The 21,832-nt window shown below is 46.7% G+C and overlaps 2 protein-coding genes across 2 annotated transcripts; one reads left to right on the top strand and one right to left on the bottom strand.

Annotated features, from left to right (window-relative positions):
* Window positions 1-220: 220 nt before the first annotated feature.
* On the top strand, window positions 221-3,430 carry LOC306775996 (MARVEL domain-containing protein 3). Its single transcript, XM_079266589.1, has 4 exons — window positions 221-299; window positions 708-867; window positions 1,332-1,450; window positions 2,142-3,430. The coding sequence occupies exons 2-4, from the start codon at window positions 755-757 to the stop codon at window positions 2,795-2,797; spliced, it is 888 nt and encodes a 295-aa protein (XP_079122715.1). The 5' UTR covers window positions 221-299; window positions 708-754; the 3' UTR covers window positions 2,798-3,430.
* Window positions 3,431-4,885: 1,455 nt separating this feature from the next.
* LOC306777022 (PH domain leucine-rich repeat protein phosphatase 1-like) lies at window positions 4,886-20,046 on the bottom strand. Its single transcript, XM_079267959.1, has 17 exons — window positions 18,309-20,046; window positions 16,500-16,696; window positions 15,737-15,862; window positions 15,433-15,581; window positions 11,906-12,052; window positions 11,321-11,548; window positions 10,952-11,154; window positions 10,769-10,829; window positions 10,565-10,660; window positions 9,117-9,272; window positions 8,740-8,940; window positions 8,402-8,564; window positions 8,100-8,230; window positions 7,873-7,989; window positions 7,205-7,399; window positions 6,848-7,085; window positions 4,886-6,708 (listed from the first exon to the last, which is right to left on the bottom strand). The coding sequence occupies exons 1-17, from the start codon at window positions 19,909-19,911 to the stop codon at window positions 5,548-5,550; spliced, it is 5,172 nt and encodes a 1,723-aa protein (XP_079124085.1). The 5' UTR covers window positions 19,912-20,046; the 3' UTR covers window positions 4,886-5,547.
* Window positions 20,047-21,832: the final 1,786 nt, after the last annotated feature.

Genomic DNA, 21,832 nt, shown 5'->3' with positions numbered 1-21,832 from the left:
AAACAGGGGCTTCTTTGGCCTCGCGGATGGGGGACTGACAACACATAAAGCGGCTGATTCAGAGGAACTGGTAATGACTTGAACTTCGTCCAAAAAAAACCTAATTTGAAAAAGCTCCAGCGGTGACTATACAGGACTTATCCACCTACCTGAAGTTGTAGCTTCTCTTCCGCCTTCCTCCTCCTCCCCCCACCACAGGTAGGGTGGAGCTGTTTCTACCTGGACACCGGAGAGTGATTTAAAAAAAAGAATGGCGTTATAGTTGGACTTTGGAGTGCTCTCATCGACACGTATTGACCGTAAGTTCATCTTTGATAGTTTACGGTCGAATGAACACTTTATTAATCACATTGTTAAAGCTATTAAACAAGCTAACGTATCACAAAGGCTTCGGAGCGATGTCTTCTTTTTTTTGAACTGCCTTCGGCTCCGTTGTTGCTTCACGTGACGTTTAGAAAGCTTCCTTGTTTTAAAAGTAAAGTGTGTTTTTGTTTTTATGAATACTACTTAATGTTGATAACAGTGTAACGTTACGCCACTTACTTTGTTTTTACGTTCGTGGCGTTCTAACGTAAGCCAACATCAACCGTCGCTCGGTTTCTCAAAGTAAATGAACGTAACAAAATAAAATATTCGTCAAAAGTACATTTAATAAGAAACCCGTTTGTTACCGTTCATTAACTCGTACGGTTTATATTTGTTCAAAGGTCATTTCTGTGTCGAAACGTATCGGTTTCGATCAGCAGGTCGCGTTATGAGCCAGCCGCCCCGCTCAAACCGGGGACACCGGGAGAGAAAGGGGGAGAGAAACGGGGACCGCAGACAGGACCGAGACTCACGCGATGACAGACGTTCATCACCCGACAGGTGAGGTCACGTGCTGTTAGTAAATAACATCCTACCTGTGTCCTGAGTTCATACATACATTATTGTACAGTGTGTCATAAGTTCAGCCAATGTTCTCACATGCTAACTGTAGTTCACTGCGTCTTATATTATATATTATATTTAGTTTGTCAGATACCTCCTTGAATGTTGTCATTTGTTTTTGTGATTTATGAGTCCTGGCTGCTGTAACGCTGCAAATCTAACTAACAAAAGTATACAACAGCTTTTCTTACTATTAACTTCACCGATAATATTTAACATCGTAAAAGTCTGGCTTTAGCAATAAAATATTTTTCAAGTAAAATAAACCACTCAATTACAAATATATTTTTTTAATTGTGTTGTTCTCACAATGAAACAAAGCATGAAAAAGGTTCAGTTTTTCAGTGACACCAACAGCAGGCGGTAGATGACTTCCTCATGCATGTGTTTCTGTGCTCCAGGTCTTCGTCACGACCCCCATACTACCCCAGTGAGGCCGACTCCCCTCCCAGACATGCGCGGGAAGCCCCTCAAGTGGAGCACCACGAGTCCAAATGCACACACATTTGCTCCAGGAGAGGTGAGTCCGGATCCCGGTGGAAGTATCCGGCTTGGATCAAAGGAAAAGCTCCTCTAATAGAAGCCGCTGCGTCACAGGGCAGACCGTGGTTTCAGTCTCAGTTCAGCTCACACATGTCCCCACTTCTAGGAAAACTGGACGGACCGGTTTTCTGGTGTTTACAGGCCTCTTCTCTCAGAGTCATCGGCTGAGTAACTTTAATGAAGGAGAAAGCCGATAACCTGATATCTGAGTCTGTTAGATTAATCACATGCTCCTGACCGTTCATGTGCCAAAGTAACAAAAGAGTTGATCCTCCAGGAATGTTAACAACAGATTCAGGACATTCACACAGGAAGGAAGGACGGACGGACTCAACTATTAATTCCATAATAACCTTTTTTTGCATAATGCAATTAATTATAAAAGTAATCAATCATTGTGTCCCTGATTCTCAATGGGGTGCATGGACCCTTCAGGTCCTTTAAAGTCTAACAATTAGTTTACTGTATATATATACAACTTAATACGAGTATATTTTATTGTCTCTCTTTTGTTTTTCGCCCTTGTTTCTGTCTTTGTGTACACTGAAGGAACATCGTTTCTTTTGTACACTAAGTAGGCTGCTGTGTATAGAGAGAATAACAACAAACGGTGTCTTGATCAGATTGTCTGATCTTCTTCCTCACGCGTCTCTTGTGTCTCCCTTCAGGCATCGTGCTGATGTGCTCTGTGCTGACCAACGCCCTGGTCCTGATCTGCGTGGTCGCAGCTCAGATGGTGACTTCGGGAATGTCTTCCGCAAGCTTGGGCGGCTTTAACATCAACTCCAACTTCAACCTGCAGGGCACTGAGCTGCAGAGGGTGCGTCAGCTGGACAGTGAGTACAGCCAGATGAGGGCGCCAGGCATCTACGGCGGCATCCCCTTCAGCCTCACCATGGGGGTCCTCTCGCTGCTGTTCGTGGTCGCCGGGAACAAGCCGCCCCACCGCATGTCCCGGAGGCTTCTGTACGGAGCGCTGGTGTTTCAGGCGGCGGCCGCTGTGGTGTACGTGGTGGCCGTGGGGCTCTACCTCCAATTCGTCATCGGGGTCAACGCCACGGACGTGTGTCAGGAGCGCGAGAGGCTGTACGCCCGGAACGGCTACACCTGGATGAGCTGCGACGTGGGCGGGGCGGACGCCGCCGTGGCTCTGTTCGGGCTCATCACCGCCATCCTGTACACCGCCGGCACGGTGCTCACCTTCCAGACCATCCGGAGGGTGAGGAGCTACCTGCAGGAGCGGAAACGCAGAGAGGCAGAGAAGCAGCAGGCCCGGGCCAGCCCGCAGAGAGCCCCGCTGAGAGCTGACACCACCGCTGTGTGAGAGGTCACGGAACGGACACCAGATAAGATCCGTGTGCCGCAGCAGCCCAACGGCTCAACCCACAGCCGGGCGTAGCTCACTGTGGCTGCAGACCCTCAGAGCTTTCAGGGCTCCGTAGTATTCCATGACGATTATGTCAAAGATAGAAGAAACATTTGCTGCCCAACCATGTGTCCAGGTGAACGATAGTTTACTACACTCACACTCTAGTGAATGATGCTTATAGCTGCCTATTGGTTTTATATTTCTTTCACGCTTTTACACTCCACTGTGTCAAAAATCCAATACTCCACTCGTGGTTCTGATGAAGTTGCACGTCACTGGCTCTTTGAAGTGTCCGTGAATGTTTTTGTGGCTGGACCAGCTAACAACGAGCTTCCTCCTCTTTAGTTATGTGGGATCGTCAACGTTGGTCTCGGTGGAGCCAGGTAAACGTTTAGCTTACTCGTGATTCAGGTTCAGTCTGGGAGGAAGGTCATTTTCATGTTGGATTGGACCGAGTGCACTCAGGCAGGGATTTATGTAAATGTCTTTTAACATGTATAATTAATGTTTTAATCTCAAAGTTTGACTTTATAATGCACGTTTTTGTACAAGAATGTATCTACTCAAATTAAACCTCCATCAATGTGATTCTGTTTAACTGTTCCGTTTATGATTAACAGTGTGATGAACAAAACGACCTATAGGGAGCACCAGAACTCTGTGAAAGTCCTGCTGTCATGGTTGCGCTCTGGCGGCATCCTTCAGAGGACGCAGCCTTCATGGTCTGATCTAGAATCCCTGCTCAGGGGATAGATAGATAGATAGATAGATAGATCGATCTAAAAGATCTAAAGATCGATATGAAAAGAGAAACCATTATCAATAATGCTAACACAAGGATGCAAACTTAAAAGATTGACACATTTTACACAGCAGCATACACACAAATCATTTACATGTCTTATTGTGGGTTTAAATGAATAAAAGAAAAAGGTGACAGTCACAACTGTCATCTCTGTGACAGCAACAACAACAAATCAGAAGTGTATTGTCCTCTTAGTAAAAGTGTAGGATGAGAGCTAATGTAACCTCTGAATCTGGGAGCAGAAGGCTGCATTCGAAGGAGTCTTGGAAATGGGACCGCCTCGTGGCAGCCGCTGTGACGCAAGCGGTCTACAAATGCAGCCTCTGAAGGATGCAGCTGCTGGATTGGGACACAGCTTGTGCCCTCCAAAGGCTTCCTGCCAGCCATGACATCACCGCTCTACAAAAAACACCAAACATGATCTCAACTGTAGTGATTCTGAGCTTTTCTTGTGTCTTATGACATATTAAATTGACATGTTTTGGATGCTACATCATGCTTTGTACATCAAACAATCAATGAATTGAGATTATAACTGGTAGAGAAATCAATCATTGAATTATTTTAAGCCCTAATTTAATTTGACAACTACTGTCTTAATTGTTTGGTATATATAATGTCACAAAAGTGTAAAGGACATGCTCATCACCATTTCCTTAAACTCAAGGTGATGTCTCTAAATAACGTGTTTTGTCACCACCAGTCAAAATTCCCCCCAAAAAAGTCAGTTTACAATCACATAAAATAGCAGCAAGCAGTTCATGCTTCTCAATTGAGAAACTGGAATTAGTAAATGCTTGGCATTTTTTATTTTCTTTAAATATTACTTGAACAACTAATAGTTGCTGAAAATTCATGTTCCTTCAAACATGCAAAGTAAACCAGGCCAGGTCTTGGGATTATCCTGCATTGTTTTAAGAAAAATCATAAGTGACGTTTTAATGTCTTGTGCACCACAAACAAGATTCCGTCTAGAAAGCACACATTTGTAATTCTTGTCAAATAAAACCCAAACTATCTGCATGGCCAGATACCAAGATACGGTTGCATGAGAAACACATTGTGTGTGTGTGTGAATTAACTGTGTACTAAGCCTTTAAAAGCTCTTGACACAAACAAAACAGATGGCAAAATACAAGTACCCTCCCCCCCCCCCCCAATAATTCACAGTCAACATGTCGTTATCTGAAAACTTTAATTTATTATTTAGTAAAAGTAGCTCTTTTGTGCGATTTGGCATTAACAAGATGTCTGTAACACTGTTCTGAGAACATTCACTGAGCTGGTAGTCATTGTAGGATTCCCCCCCCCCAGCACCACTCTGCACTCTACTACTACCCTCCGAGAACAGAAACCTGGAATATCAGCCTTCTGAAATAATCATCTTTTCTCTCAGAGAATATTAGTACGCTTCAGTGACGAGGTCACTTTAAAGTATCAAACTCCTAGGAGTTAGTTTAACAGTCCCGCTAACTCCGACAACTGTAAAGGCCATCAGCCGCGACACACGGGAGAAATGTCTGCTACAACACAAAAACACACCGGTCCGTATCGCAAAGTACCATTTTACCATTTTACAGAGAATGCATCTCAACAGGCCAATGAAAAGCATTCAAAGTGCTTCTTTAAATGAAAGATATGGTCAAAATGAATTCGATGGGAAAGGTTGAATCAACATAAAGTGTTGTAAAAAATTGCATTGCGTTTCAAGGGGCATAGAGTCAACAGTAAAAAAATTAAGTGAACAACAAAAGAAAGCCATCCCAAAAACACAGCTTTTCTGGTCCAGAAGCATGTTCAGAAAAGTCTGAGGTGTTTTAGAGGGAGCGATACGACTTAATGCAGAGCATCAAGACGGACAGTCCAGATGACACCAGCTGTTGTAGAGGTGGAGCACAAGTTAAAGGGGTGTGACGAAATAGTCTGCAGGTTTCTGGTAGCTGTGTGCTGGCTGGTTGTGTGTTTGAATTTGCTGCTGCTGCTGCTGCTGCTGGATGATCTGCCGGACTTCCTCCTCCAGCTCTGGCGGGATGATGAGCTGGTCGTCGGGGTCCGGCTGGGCGGGAGCGTTGAAGTAGCCCCCCTGCTTCCTGACGGGGGCGTCGGCCGCCACCTCTATGAGGTCCTGGTTCCGTCCTTGGCAGGCCACGGAGCCGTTAGCTCGGGCCCTGCGGCCCAGAGTCCCCGACTGACCCTCCCCGCTGAGGCAGGGAGAGGAGGGAGGGACCGGGGAGGGAGACGGGGAGGAGAAGGGAAGAGGCGACGGCTCGTGGTGCGAGGCGACGGCGGCGGGGACGTACACGCTCGGTTGAGCGTGAGTGTGCGTTTGGGGCGCGGGGCAGTCGTGGCGGTGCAGACAGTGGACGTCGGCCTCCACCTCGACGCGGCTGCCGTTGGAGAAGACGCCAGCGATGGGCTCTTCGTCCTCGCTGTCGACCCCGTTGTCAGACAGGGCTCCGGAGAACTGTCTGTGGAAGCTCCCGCCTCCGCAGGCCGGTCTCCGCGTGCCGGCTCGCCTCAGAGGATTCAGGTGACACGCGAGGGGCTCGGTCTGAGGCGGCGGCTCCTCCGAGGACGCCGTCGATCCCACCTCGCTGCTCATCTCCGACGTGCTGAACTCGCTGCTCAGCTCGCTCGCTGTTCCCGATGAGGCCGGCGGCAGCGGCATGCCGGCGTCGCCGCTCGCCGGGTACGGGTGCGTGCTGGTGTGCGTGCCCGGGCCGGGACTGGGAGGGGGCGGCGGCGGCTCGCAGAAACAGCAGCAGTCCTCCGTGATGCTGAGCTGGACGACGACAGCGCTGAGGCTGTCGGAGCAGCCGTAGCTCTGAGCCAGAGTCACCAGCTTCTTGGCGGCGGCCAGAGCATCCGGTACGTTCCGGACCGCCTCCACCGCCTCGCTGGGAGACAACATGTCCCACAAGCCCCGGCTGCCCAAGAGGAAGAACTCGTCCTGCGGGGTGAGGGTCACCGTGGAGACGTGGGGTCTGGGGGTCACAGACGGGCACAGGAAGGAGTAACCCAGAATTCTGGTGGAGTCGGTTACGCCACTGACTTTGTTATCCTGTAGGAGAGTGAGATAAAGAGGCTGTTATCTGGCTTTGTTATGAGTCAATCTGCAAATCAATTAATCAACTCATCGTTTCAGCACTAGTGCACACAAATCACCATCAACAACACCTGGAACACGAGTTGGTCTTTACCTCGGTGATGATGGAGTTGTGCTGCCGGACCCTCTGGTACTCCGGCACCTCTTTGACGGTGTGTGTGGTGGAAAGTTGCATAGCTTTACCGTCGCGGCACAAAACAGCCTGGCACCTGCCGACGTTGGCGGCCTTCAGCGTGAAGCAGCCGCCGTGCTCGCCGGGAGCCACCGGGTCGTGTCTGATGTGACATAGAGCCGCTGAACCCCCCATCCTCTGACCCGCTGTGCCCAGTTTCCTGCAGGAGACCAAACACACAAAGACTCAGCAAAGGGAGCGTGTATGCTCGCCGTCACTGCGATGAGCCGCAGCAGCGTTTTCAGGAGGTGATTGTTTTACTCAAGCTGTGTGGTTTACCGCTGCATGGTGAGGAAAGTGTTGGTCATGTGATCCTCCTGCCTCTGGCCCCTGTGAAGCTCCTCTGCCAGCACGTCTCCCATGGTGCACTGCAGCAAGTAAGGCACCTCGACATTCTTGTCTCCGTCAAAAACTCCATACAGAGCTTCACGAATCCCACAGAAGCTGTCTAGAGCCAGAGCAGCCACACACAGCCTGAGAGCAACAACAACATCGTTATTCATGTGTAATGTAGCTTCATCTCATCCTGCCTGCTTGAGGTTAGTCTTAATTTAAATGTCTGAATGGTCCCAGCAGCTGCACGTCTGCAGCCGGTCCAGAATCCAGCAGCGGGTCTTCTGACCAACACTAGCTGCTAGAAACACGAGTGTAGTCCTGGAAGCACCGCAGGGGCTTTCACCACATTCTAAAAATGTGACATCTCGTTTATTACATTTCAAACCTTTGAGGTTTTGGTTCTCTTGTATATTTTCTGATCTTCAAACTCCATATTCTCAAAAACTGTTTTATCTGACAGATCAGCTGACTGGAAGTGTTTGAAGCTTTAACTGTTTAGCTGCAACGCCAAGGAGTCAAGTCAGCTGAGTCAGGGCTTTTTAACAAAACATTTGTTAAATGTAGATTCATATGAATTGGGATGTCTTTCATTTTGATTTATGCAGACTGACTTGTTTTTGACTCCAGAGGCCTCGGTGTAGCCGTGGCTCCAGACTGCAGGGGCCCCGTGGCTCTCGCTCACACACGGAGCAGAAGGGGATGGATCCACCCTGAAACATTTGATATTACTGCAAAGAGGAGAAATATAACAAAAAAAAGATCATGAGTCAATGAGTGAAATACATTTTCCACAGATTACTGATTATTATTGCTGATGCAGGATCTTTCAGGCTCATACTTGAGGAGCTCCAGGCTCTTGTGGTCCAGGTTGAGGCGAGGGTTGCCTGTGAGGTCCAGCTCCTGAAGCTTCTGAGGAAGCGTCTCCGGCAGAGTGAGCTCAGTCAGCTCGTTGCAGCTCAGGTCCACAAACTGAGGAAGCACAGCACAGAGAGAGAGAGAGACAGAGAGACAGAGGGTCAACTCACCTTGCTACATCACTACAAATTTGCATCAGACTCAGTGATGTTGTTTGTCCTTTTCTCAGCAGAATGCGCTGACTTTCCTCCTTTATTTCCCAAACTAATTGCACGACAGACTAACCTTGATCTCCGGCAGCTGCAGCACCTCGGGGAAGGCGTTGATGCAGTTGGAGTGGGCGGAGAGTGTGTGCATACGCTGACAGCTGAGGATGGTGGTGGGCACGGCCCTCAGTCTGTTGCCGCTCAGGTCCAGCTCCTCCAGCTGCTCCAGTCGGGCCAGTTTACTGCAGGGGGTGGAGGTACGGTTGTATCAGAGCACTGGCACTGCAGGCTGTATTTTTGGGAACCACATTTATCAAACTCATCCTCTCTCGTGACATAAACCTGATTCTGAAGGAAGGCATTTCACTTCTTCTTTTTTTTTTGCAAGCTCAGTTCATGTGCAGTCCTGCATTGTACCTGGCGGTGAAGGTCTGCAGCTGGTTGTAGGCCAGGTGAAGCACCCTGAGGTGGCTGTGTCCGGTCAGCAGAGGGACACACTTGTCTGTCAAGCTGTTATTGGTCACGTAGAGCTCCTCCAGGCTGCTGCAGCTGTCCTCCGATAGGCTGGCCGCAGGGAGGTTCTCCAGCTTATTGGCCGACACATTTAGGTATCTCAAGCTGTGATGAAATCCCAACAGAGAGGACAAACTTAGTACTTCAACAAACTACTTGACAAAAAGAACATTGCAGCTGGGATGGGGTGAAGTAGAGAAAGAAAGACGTGAAACACACGTGAAGAGACGAGAAATAAAGAAAGCGAAAGGAGAGGAAATAGACGTGCTGTGGAGTTGCACCTCTGTGCTTTGATGAACAGGTTGTGTGGGAGCTCAGTCAGATGGTTGTGTTGGAGGTCCAGGACCTCGAGCTGCGATCTCTCCAGCCTCTCAGCCAGCCGGCACACTTGGTTCCAGCCTGCCAGCAGCTTCCTCAGGCTCCCGCTGGACAGCAGCCTACACGACACACAAACATGCGTACTGTAAAGCTGTCGGTGTGAATGCTGATGAGGACAGTATTGTGTGTGTCCTTATGTTACAGCGACCCAACTTTAACTCCTATTCACTTTAAAGGTTCAACTCTTGAGGCACGGCTGGCTGGACAAGTGCATGACCTCGAGTTGGATGTACGTTGGTGCTTCATGTAGCCTGTAGCTGGACCACTGTCATCATACAGGTATGCTCTGTATGTGCAGCGTATTGCAGGTCAGCCCACTCGAAAATCACCTTTCCTCTTATAGAATTGTTGCACATCATAACCTTCACTGTTGTTAAAGTAATATGTTTCGCAGATTTTCATTGAAATAGATGTTTGTTGAGTCCATCGTGGAATGAGGTAACACATTGGTAATTGAGTCTATGGCCCACTGATTTATGTATTGCAATATTCATATATTTTGCAGTATTGTGAACTGGGTGCCTGTGGTGTCACTGTTAATGCAAACCTAACATTTACTGCTACAACTTCACATTAAAAGCATTTAACTGACAAAATAAAAGTGGACTTTTATTATGACGTAGTCACAGGAAATGGTCAGGGATGCATCGTTCTATCGTTCATCAGAAATGCGTCTACAAAGCGAGATGACGCTCATTGTTGTGACAGCGGATCAGTTTGAAACATTGCAGAGAGTAATGGAACAAGTAGGAGGAGCCACAGTGAGCTGTTAGATGAAGAGATGCATGGGACAAGCTCCTCAGGGAGGGAACACACTGCTTTTACTTGCACTGTTCAGTGTGCAACATACAATCAGATCAGGCCAATTGTTGCATGACTTCTTTATTAAAACAAAAATAGTTTGTTTTGGTAACCCAGTATTCTGGGACTTGTAGTATACAACTGTATTGCTGTCACCACCAGCAAATGAGGTGTTAACCACTTCATGTTGCACTACATTGCTGTGTACAATTTTTGTGAATTTCAATAGAGACAGCGCACAATTAAAAGTGATTGCACCAGAGTTAGCTCGAAGCTAATGTGCGTCTGTTGTTCCTGGGCAGGTAGACACAAAGAGAAAAGAGGAGCTAATGTTTTACTCACGTCTGAAAGCAGGCAAAGAAAGAACTTTGGCTACAAGAAGGCTCATCTTCTCCAAGCTTCATGTGTGTGAGATCGGCAGCTCTTTATAAGACGCCTTTAATAAATCTTTAATCATGTGCTATATGAGCCATTAAACTACTACATCCAAGCACCTGTCCACTTTCTTTTTATCTGAATTTGTGAAAAAGGTGTTTTTTGCGTTGCTTACTGTACAGGCAGCTCTGTAACAGAATTGTGGTTGATGTCCAACACCTCCAGTCTGCTGCTCTCACACACCCAGGCAGGGACACATCCCAGCTTGTTCCTTGAAGAAAAACAACACACAAAACAGTCAGCCTCCAGCGTACAACAAGCACATAGCCTTCTTATCCACGCAGTAAATAGGGCAGTGAGGTATTCATAGTCTTCATACCAGGACAAATCCAGAACAGACAGATTCTCTGGCACCGGCTGCACCTCCAGCAGCGTCAGCTCTACAAACACAGCATGCAGGATTCTTTACAATCTGCATCTGAATGTGTGTGTGTGTATATATATATATATATAGCTCCAGACATTATCTGTTAAACACACAGCACATAATGAATGTTCGTACCGTTGTGTGTGGCGTGCAGGCTCTTGAGGGCGTGGCCACTGACTCTGAGGAGGGAGAGTGTGTTTCTGTCGCAGCGGAGGAGCTCCAGCCTACAAAGACACCGAACATCCAGTTCCTGTAGCCCCGTGTCCCTCAGGTCCAGCTGGACGATGTGGACCAGCTGCTCCGAGTCTCCCACTGTCACCTTCTGAAGGCGGTTCAGCCTGTACAAGAGAAAGAATGAACATAAGGAGGCAAGAAGGAACTTTTTGAACTTGAATCATTTGGTTTCATTTTGGCTTCAGCATCTTGGGAGGTGTTCGATTACAGATGAGCTTTGTTCCAGTGTTATATCTAAACATGTCAAAGAGTCTGTGTGGATGTGTTTACCTGAGATCTATGTGGCGAGCAGGCAGCCACTGCAGTGCTGCCATATCCAGGACCGAGAGCTGGTTCCCTGCCAGACAGAGTCTCTCCAAGCCTCTGAGTTTCTCCAGGACGGGAGGGGCGCAGCTGAAACAGTTGAAGGACAAGCCGAGGTAGGTCAGGCCCTCCAGAGAGGCCAGCTCCACGGGCAGAGAAGCTAGGAAGTTACCGTCCAGGAGGAGAGTCTGGAGGCTGGACACAACAAGAGAAGAAAATATAAAAAACATGTCGAACATATAAACTGGACATAACCGCACACAATAAGTGCTTGACCCCAAATTCCCTGTTAATGCGGGGACAGCAACGGCATGACTCTGCACTCTGATCACCTCCGGGACAGGAGTCTGGTGCACAGCCAGTTGTTCACTTAACACAGTCAGGGATTCATCTGCACATTGAAAACAACTCCTGTCTGATGTCAGCAAAGTACAGCTCACTGAGGACACATTCCGCTCTTGGGCAAATACCTGTCATCCTCATTATCAACACCGTTATCATGAGTAGCTGAAGCCCAGAGGTCATCGTTTCTTTGGCTTTCAGCACACTTACTTGTGCATGGCTCCTACTTCAGCAGGCAGAGACGAGAGACGGTTTCCAGACAAGTTTAGCTCTGTGAGCGAGGTGATGTCGCACAGGGCCAGAGGGAAGTCTGACAGGGCGTTATTTGACAGACTGAGGCTTCTCAGTTTACAAAACCTAGAGAGAGTTAAAGGGGGGGGGGGTCAAGAAGAAAGGGGCAGAGAGAGAGGGATAAAGATATTAATCTCTCAGTGCTATAATAAGACTTGTCCTGAACTCTTTTAGTGACACAACATCGGCCTCATAAACAACGACGGGAGGACACATGGTCTCAAGGAAGCAGCACCATAGCACTCAAAGAACATGCTATTTAAAGCTAAATGTTTACACAACTAAAAGATTTCATCGTAGCAATGCAGCATGTGGTTTAGGTAGGTGTGTGTGTGTGTGTGTGTGTGTGTGTATCCAGTTCACAGAGGGGTCGGGGTGAAAGGCAGAGCCAGGCTCATGTCCTTCCCAGGGAGAGTCACAGGCACACCACCGGAAAAACACATTCCTCAAAACAGCGCCTGGGAAACGTGTGTTTATGGAGGAACAATGGCAGTGTATATACAGTATGAATCACCGCTGGCTGTCTTGGTGGTGCCCAGCAAACAATGTGGGCTTCGTAGATAACTGGGACACTTTCTGGGGAAAACCTGGTTTGCTTAGGAGGGACGGCATTCATCCTACTTTGGATGGAGCAGATCTCATCTCTGCAAATCTGACCCAGTTTCTGTATGGACCTGGTACATGACAACCCAGAGATCAGACCAGGAAGCAGAGTTGCAGTCTTACACACTCCTCTGAGCTTCCATTAGAGCAGTTACTTACGCAAAACCACATAGACTGTGTCTGCCCCACGGCCACTTAAATTAATTAAATAAAAAATAAACAATCGAGGAGTGAAACTAAATAACTTAATCCAAGTTAAAACTACCGCAACAGTACAACAAAATAGGATAATTAAATGTGGACTCTTAAATATCAGATCTTTGTCATCTAAAGCTGTACTAGTAAATGAGCTAATATCAGATCATCATATTGATTTATTTTGTCTTACTGAAACCTGGCTGAGTAATGATGAATATGTCAGCCTAAATGAATCAACTCCTCCAAGTCATATCAATACTCACATTCCTCGAGGCGCCGGCCGAGGAGGTGGAGTAGCAGCCATCTTTGACTCTAGACTATTATTAAACCCTAAACCTAAACTCGACTATAACTCATTTGAAAGCTTGGTTCTTAGTCTTTCACACCCAACCTGGAAAACAATACAGCCAGTTATATTTGTTATAGTGTACCGGGCCCCAGGTCCGTATTCTGAATTTTTATCGGAATTCTTTCAGTTTTTATCAAGTCTAGTCCTTAAAACAGAAAGTAATTATTGTAGGTGACTTTAATATTCATGTGGATGTCGAGAACAATAGCCTCAGTACTGCATTTATCTCATTTTTTAGATTCGATTGGTTTCTGTCAGAATGTACAGAAACCCACTCACTGTTTTAACCACACTCTCGACCTGGTTCTGACTTATGGCATGAACATAGAAGATTCAATAGTCTATCCACAGAACCCTCTTCTATCGGACCATTATCTAATAACCTTTGAATTCTTACTAACGGAGTGTACACCGTTAAGCAAGAGTTACTACACTAGATGTCTATCTGATGGTGCCGTAGCTCAATTTAAAGAAGCGATTCCGTCTGTATTTAACTCAATACCATGCTTCGATGTGACGGAGGACTCCTGTGATAACTTTAGTCCGACCCAGATTGATCATCTTGTCGACAGTGCTACAAGCTCACTGAGAAGGACACTAGACTCTATTGCTCCTTTAAAAAAGAAGTTGGTAAAACAAAGGAGGTTCGCTCCATGGTATAACCCTGAAACCCGCAAATTAAAGCAAACATCGCGAAAACTTGAAAGAACATGGCGTTCCACTAACTTGGAAGAATCTCGGTTACTCTGGCGAGACAGTCTTAAGACATATAAGAAGGCCCTCCGTAATGCCGGAGCAGCTTATTACTCATCGTTAATAGAGAAAAATAAGAACAACCCCAGGTTCCTCTTCAGCACTGTAGCCAGGCTGACAGAGAGTCACAGCTCTGTTGTGCCGAGTATCCCTATAGACCTCAGTAGCAATGACTTCATGAACTTCTTTAATGATAAAATTATAATTATTAGAGAGAACATTAATACAGGACACAACCACGACAGGAGGCAACACCTGGTCCAGGTGAGGGTTCCGGGACAAGAGGATGTCAAATGTGTACATATTGTAAAGCCCTCTGAGGCAAATTTGTAATTTTGGGCTGTACAAAAATAAATTGAATTGAATTGAATGGAGTTATTGTCATCAAGCAAACGTCTCGCTTCACCATAATCTTCCCTCGAGTGGCTACAAAGAAGCCAAAATGAGAGAGAGAGACATAAATTACTGCAAGTTAAATATTTGATCTAAACTTGTCATAAGCCTTGCACTTTTGAGCAACTAACATTTTAGCTAATAAGAATATACAGTATACGAGGTAAACATGTTCACCTAAATGCTACCAGCTAGTACTTACCTCAGCGCCATATTACGAGCACTTGACTTTAGGGGTTCACTGACTTTTTATTTAGCTAGAGAGCTTTTAAACTAGGATAATGCCACCAAAGATATATCTAGAAATACCACAAACATGACTCAGTTTTTAAGTCGAAACATAACTTCAGTCAACTCTTGCTACCATAGACGGCATTAATATGCAGAAACATGCAGACTTCATCTTTCAACGACAAGTCTCACCACCAAATGTGTATTGATCAGCCACTGAAAAACATCCCCAGCAAATATGCCATTCAAAGTGTATGACCTGTGTTTACAGATTTACATCTCTAGACTTATACTGCGCCTATAGTAGTGTTACTATGGTAAGGATGGCCTCTGATCAAAGTGAACAGGGTTACCCCGGTTTTGTACTTGGCGAGTCGTCGCCTCACGTTACGGCAGTCTTGAAAAGGAAGAAGTGAGCGGGGTGGGGTGGGGGGTGGTATTCAGTTGGTTGCGATCTGCAACTTCATCGCTAAATTCCACTAAATCCTACACACTGGCTCTTTAGGTATTTTGATGGGACACTTGTCTCTGAGCCGTTGACTAAAGCAAGTGAATAATGGGACAACCCCACTGACGATCTCTTGCACTGAAAATGAAGTTGCTAGACAAGACTGTGACATCAGCGACCCATTCAACAAGCACCTCTGTACGGTGGCTGGGCGTCAACTCCATCATCACCAGTGTAGCTCTCTTTTAATCATCCAAACCACACGGCCGCACACACATCATCTCTAAGTGATCTAAGCTGCTTCCTCTTTAGAGCATATGGTAGCTCCCTAAGACAGTCAAAACTACTGAGGGACATAATCAGAGATTAACAAAAAGGGAAAATTCTGCTTTCCATCTGCTGGCTCCTCCTACTGCCGTGTTCCTAAACACACAGGGTGGTGGTGGTGTTGGAGCAGTGAGTGAAAGTCACCTGGTGAGTGCTGGAACACCTTTGTGCAGGGACATGAAGTTGTTTTTGAGATTGAGGTGGGTAAGGTCCTGGCTGTAAAAGAGCTGAGCCGGCAGCTCCTCCAAGCTGCAGCACGACAGGTCGACTGAGTTCACCCTCTGGGAGGCAATCTGACAGAAAGGTGGGGGGGCAGTGACAGGACAACACGATGAGGAACGTGTTCTCACAAGAGGCGGTAAAGAAAGTGTAAAATCCTGCAAGATTCATGGAGATGAATCAATCTAAATTCTTTATTATGAAAGCAATGAGTCAACACTTTGAGTACCTTTGAGGCGGTCCTGTGCCAGCGGAGGTGCTCTGTGTACGAGTCGTAGCTGATGTAGTAGGTCTGACTCGGAGGACCAGCTGAGCTGAAAGCCAGACAGTGACTGTGTCTCCTCACGTCCTCCACCTGCTCAATAGGACGGATTTTAGTTTACTTGCAGCTTTGTCTAGCCTACTTGATGACTGAGAATTTAAAAAGGTGACACATTTCCCATCTCTGACCCTTTTTGTTTCCCCAAAAGTACATCCGAGTCCCGTACATCACATTCCAACTTTTGAGAACGCACACGCTGCCGTCCAGGTGTGATGCAAACACATAAGGGACAACGACAACCAACTGACAAATGAATTTACTCTATGACTATCCTGCACTGATTAAAAACCTAACAAACCCATTAACGAGATGTGTGTCAACTATTTCTTGGCTGATTCACTGATTCATTTTACATTACGGTGTTTGTATGGTTTGCACAAACAAGATACAGCATGTTAATTGGTGAGCTTTAGAGATGCTGGGAAATTAGCTTTGGTGAGAGCCAGGCTACCGGTTTAAGAGTTTCCACTGTTAATGCTAAGCTAACTGTCCAACTGCTCACGCTTCACATTCACTGTACAGATATGAGACAGTACAACTGTACATAATATTGGCTGTATAACAATAATACGGAGTTCTCTCTCAGTCCGAGTGGTTGAGCTGATGAACAGGTACTGAGCCAGAATACTAGCCAATCGAGTTTGAGACACGACAACACTTCAGAAAGTACCTTTCCTCCGATGAGAGGGAGGATGTGCATCTTGCCGGTGTGGGCGTGTTTCACAGACGACACGATGAGGCAGGTTCCACTCAGCGTCACCTGGCGCTTCGACCAGCGGTTCACCGGCAAAGCCAGCTTCCCTTTCCGCACGTTGAACACCCCAGAGATCTGCACACGCTCAGAACCACCCACACTCCGAGGCTTGCCTGGGGAGAGAGAGAGACAAAAACTTTGTTACATGAGAATAAAAGAGATGATCGTGAGTGCTGTGCTCATCATACACACTGTTTTGATTTTTAATAATGGCCTTTATGAACAAAAGAAAACGTTATTTTTAGCTGTCTGGGATTTTGTGAATCAACTCTCTCACACTGGGTTTCTCTTTCAGAAACTGAGCGCGACAGAGAGCTTTGTGGTTATGTAACCGAATTGTAGCGAATAGCCTGTGGGCTGAGAGTGTGAGCAGTCACTCAGGCATGAGTTGTTACATTTAACCCCTCGCTGTCACAAAAAGCAGCCACAGTTCAGTTACAGTCACAGGCTGAACCAGGGGATGGGCCAGAGGGAGTACGCATGTACGCACGCACGCACGCACTGAGAGGCCTGACATCAGATTAGCTGGTTATGTAATGTATTCTAACATCACTAACTAACTCCTCGGTTTGGATTAAGAGTTTCGTTTAGTTATTCTTTGATTTTAGACAGTATTCAATTGAGGCAAAGTTACTTTCTTCCTGTGGGAAGAATTAACATAGAAGAGTCTGTTCATTCTTGCTTATAAATTATATTCTCTCTGAACACGTTTCTCTTTTTGGAGAACGTCATGTGAGATAACCTCTCTGATTAGCGCAATTTTCCTGAATAAGATGCGCCGGTTAAAGTACAAACTCGCTGCCTAATATATGATTCCAAAATATCGATTTTAGGTCCTGGGTCCGGATCCAGACCGCGGCCCGCCAGTTAGAGACCCCTGCTCTCGGTTAATGGTACGTGTAGTGATCGTGTGTTTTTGTCTTCACAAAAAGGAGAAAATAAAAAAGTGTGAATGCTCTTTCAAGTAGATTTGAGACCGGTCAGTTTGAAACATTTCAAACAAGATTGAGAATGCAAGTTAAAATAACTTAGAATATATTCATTTTAGTAAATTTGATTTTCTGTTTCTTCCTCCAACATCCCGCCACATCTCTTTACCCTAACCGTATTAGCCGATGGTCTGACAAACAAGGTCAAAAACAATATTGAGTTGTGCTAATCCCATGAGAGATCAGAGCTGTTTTTCCATCCTCTTACCCTGCTCGTCAGCAAAACAGGATCTTTATCGATAACAACAACATCCACAGAAGAAGAGAAACAGAATCCACCCTGCCTCATGATTGGTGTGCCCAAAGAGCCCACCTGTTACCTCCAGATGTGTCTCCCTAGGCCTCCACACAGAGGGGTTGGGGTGGGTTTACAGGCAAAAACACTGGGTATTGTCCCACTGGGACAATTCAATACACTTGTTTAACAGTCTGACTGACCAAACACAATGACGGCACTCACGGGTACTCTGAAAATAGATGAACAATGAATGAGCAGAGACAGGCCGAGCGCAACTAAAGTGGCGTGGTGTAACTAACAGCTAATGGCTCAGTGGTGCGGTAGAGTAATTGGAAAGGAATGATAAAATAATAATGATGACAATATAAAATTGTTCAGATTGCCTCTTAAACATACAGTACATGCTTTGAGGATGATTCTTTATGGAATAAATCATCACCCACCTGTAAAAAAAATAAAATGTTTTGAATTTAGACTTTTATACAACTTTAGACTCACCAAAGTAGAAGCGTATCAGGCAACCAACTTCTGGATTCATCCCCTCCCCCTGCACCCTCCACGGGTCTTCAAATCCCAGATTAGTGAGGTACTCATTGAGTATCTGAAGAGGCCTCTCATCATCTCGCAGCCGCCGCACGGCTCCACCGTGCAGCTGGACGAAGAGGGCCGGTGTCGGACTAGCGATGACGGGCTCCGGCCATCCTCTGCTGCCCTCTGGGACCTCCGGGTCAGGCTGGGCGGACACTTGGCTGGACAGCGGCCGAGTCTGAGAGCTGCCGGGACATTTGGATGTAGGTTCGATTAAGTTGGGGGCCCCTACACCGTCACCAGCGTCCCCCAGTGCGGTTGTCACTTGGCTGGAAGCACTGCGGGGGTCCGCGGTGGACAGGCCCGCCTGCTGGTCTGCAGCACAGACACCGCCGGTTGGATGTGTTGGGGAGGAGGTGAGGTCCACTTCATCCGAGGAGCTCTCAAACGGGTCCGGTCCCTCTGTGGCGCTGTCACCGTTCGGACTCAACACCGAGGAGTCCGTACCCAAACCCAGTCCGTCACTGAGCGAGTCCTGGTGCTCCGTGCTCCTGGGTCCGCATGGGCTGAAGTCGTCACAGGTGCTGCTCTCCATATCTGAGCCGGAGTAGACCCCGTAACAGTCCGCCACACTGAGGCTCAAATCCACCCCAATGTCACTCAGGTAGACCTCCGATGAGGAGTTACTCGCGGTTTTATCATCCAACAAGTTAGAGGACAGTTTAGCATCAGTGTAATACGGTTTAATGTGTCCATTCTCCTCTGCTTTGGAGGTTTTGACATCCACGCTGATTTCATCAGAATGTCCATTGCTAGCTTTACAATTATCGTTTAAGTCAACTAAAGCGGCGGCTTTGCAGTTCATTCTCAACACGGCCCCAGCTTTGCTCCCCTCCAGCCTACTGGCCACCTCTGTAGCGGTGGTGTCCACTGTGCAGAGCACCGGTCGGGGGTAGGAGGGCGTGAGCCAGTCGTGGACGTGTATGCAGCCGCGCCGCGAGTCCGATCTAACCCAAGTCTTATCTGAGGCCTGGAGCTGCTTGGACTGCTTCTGCCGAAGAAAAGTCTTCCTGTCCAGGCTGAGGGTGCTCAGCGGCGAGGCGGAGGGTGCGGGACTGGCCGCCTCGGCGGAGGACACACCGGGTGAGCTGCTGGTCGGCGGAGCCCCCAGAGACAGATTCCGCTTGTGTCTCTGCCGTCTCTTGCTCAGCAAAGAGTTGACAGAAGCGGTGCTGTTGACAGACGTCAGGCTGTATATACTGGCCGTCTTAACGGCGGGAATGCTCATGTTTTTGGCCGCACTGCCGACAGCATTGGCCACTTGGTTCTGATAGATTCCGTTCCTTATCGCGATCTGGAGCAGGGAGGTGGCTGGGAGTCCCTTCCCAAAGAGTTTGGTCTCCGCGCCCCCACCGTCATCCTCCCCGAGTGAGGGTCTCTTTCCCGCAGACAGCGGTGTTAACGTTAATCCACTTGGCTTCGCGGGATTACTGTCACCACTAGAATCAAGTACCCCCTGTGGTGTTGAAGAAGTTGAAAGCGCTCCAGACTGGTTTTCCTTCACACTTTCCATCCTGATAGCTAGCAACGCCAGTTAGCGTCAGTTAGCTTGAACAGCCCGCAGGTGAATGCTAGCCCCCGTTAGCTCGCTCCACTGGCTCTGTTCTCCCTGGGTGTGTACGGCTCTACGTTAGCTTAGCATGCTAAAGTAGCGTGCGGTTTGTCCAAAAGAGTTGGTCCGCTACATCGTCCCATTTCGTAGAACACCCGTTAGCTCGCTCGAGGGAGCTAACCGGTTGGTCGACATTATAAAATGCTCTTTCTAGAGAAGGCGCGACTGCAACTGTACAGACCGATGAGAGAGTCAGCGGTACACCGCGGACAGGGCGGGTCTCATTGGATATGAATTATGACGCCTTTGCGTGCTCCCGAAAGCTCGGAATTTGTAACGCTGTGTACATGACAGAGGATCTGACTTCTCGACGTGGTTAAAGCATTGCTAAATAAAACCAAACAACTGTGAATATGCAAATTACCCGCAATGTGTATTATTTAGTCAAGAGCACAAGAACACCGACGGTAAATTAATAAGTTAGCCAGTAGTGGATGAAGTCGCCTACTCAGATCATTATTATATACAGACTATGCTCTGTACCCAGTGGTGGAATGTAATAGATTTAGCAAAAAGTGTTAGTAATTAGTAAAGTATATAGTTACTAATGCAGTCAAATGTAGCGAAGTCAAAAGTAGGCTACAACATTGTATTGTATAATACATATTTTGATATTCCAATAAATATAATAAACAGAAGATCCTTGTAGTCGCGAGAGGTAGTTCTGTCAACTACAGAAGCCACGAAGTACAAGCTTCATTGAGTTTGAAGGCAACATACAGTGCAGCTATACTTTATTATCTGGCTCCACCGGTCACATTTTAAGAGCATGTTTTTAAACCTAGACTGTGAGTATTGTTTAGTTTTATGATGTGATTATATGTATATGTCTCGAAAATGTATACAATTAAGCGTCCCCGACAACTCGCTGCATAGTTTATTTCTTGTCAATAAGACAACATAGAAGAGTTGTAGCTCGTCCTTTGGCGCCACCTAGTGTGGAAAAGGCCGTATCACGATGGATGGCGACCAGTAATAATTTAGAATCTGCTTATTATTTTACTCGTTACAAGTCAGTGGTGGAAGAAGTATTCAGATCCTTCACTTAAACATGCAAAGAGAAACCAGCTGCTTAAAGTTCAATATGTAAACCTGGAGAGGCTCACTCTATCCTGACAGACTCACCAGAGACTCTGGCCCTTTGGATGAATTTGCATTATGGTCGAACATATCTGATACAATCATTGATTATATGAAGTGCAGCCACAAGGTTTTTGATTTTGTGCCTTTTGTTTATGTGGGAGCTTTGTGTTTGTTTCAATAAAACTGTCTCTTTGGACACAATGAATCAATAAGGTTACAAGGATTGTATTTGTCATCGTACGACAGGGTTACACAACAACATTTAGATTGTAGTCCCAATTTGATACACGGGAAAGAAAAACAGCAAAAAACTATATTCTATATGGAGAATATATGTGCTTTGTTTACATTGCACTGCTACTTAGCACACTGATACAACACATCTTTGGTATGATTCAAAGTAGTTTCTCTGCCTTAATTAATGGATCAGGGGTTGGAGTGTCCTTGACATAAAACAGTTCATAAAATCTTTGTGTTTCTATGCTTCCATGGAGCACAGATAAAGTAGAGACCTCTCTGTTTATTCAGCCATATATGCTCATTGTTTTTAAGAGAGACGTGTCAGTGTGTTGTAACCGCCTTAGTCTTTGTCGATTTCTCATGCACATGCTGTCACATTGCAGTCCAACAGAGGGCAAAGTGCAAGCTGCACTGTGACTTTATAGTTCAGCCTGCTCTCTCTCTCTTGCTCTCTTTCTCCTCCTCCCTCCCCCTGTCAAGTCTCCACCTTGTTTTCTAT

This window comes from Melanostigma gelatinosum (assembly GCF_949748355.1).
Source record: "Melanostigma gelatinosum genome assembly, chromosome: 4".
NCBI classification, from domain to species: Eukaryota; Metazoa; Chordata; class Actinopteri; order Perciformes; family Zoarcidae; genus Melanostigma; species Melanostigma gelatinosum.
Note: the sequence above shows the minus strand (reverse complement) of the source record. Positions and strands in the feature narration are given on the sequence as shown.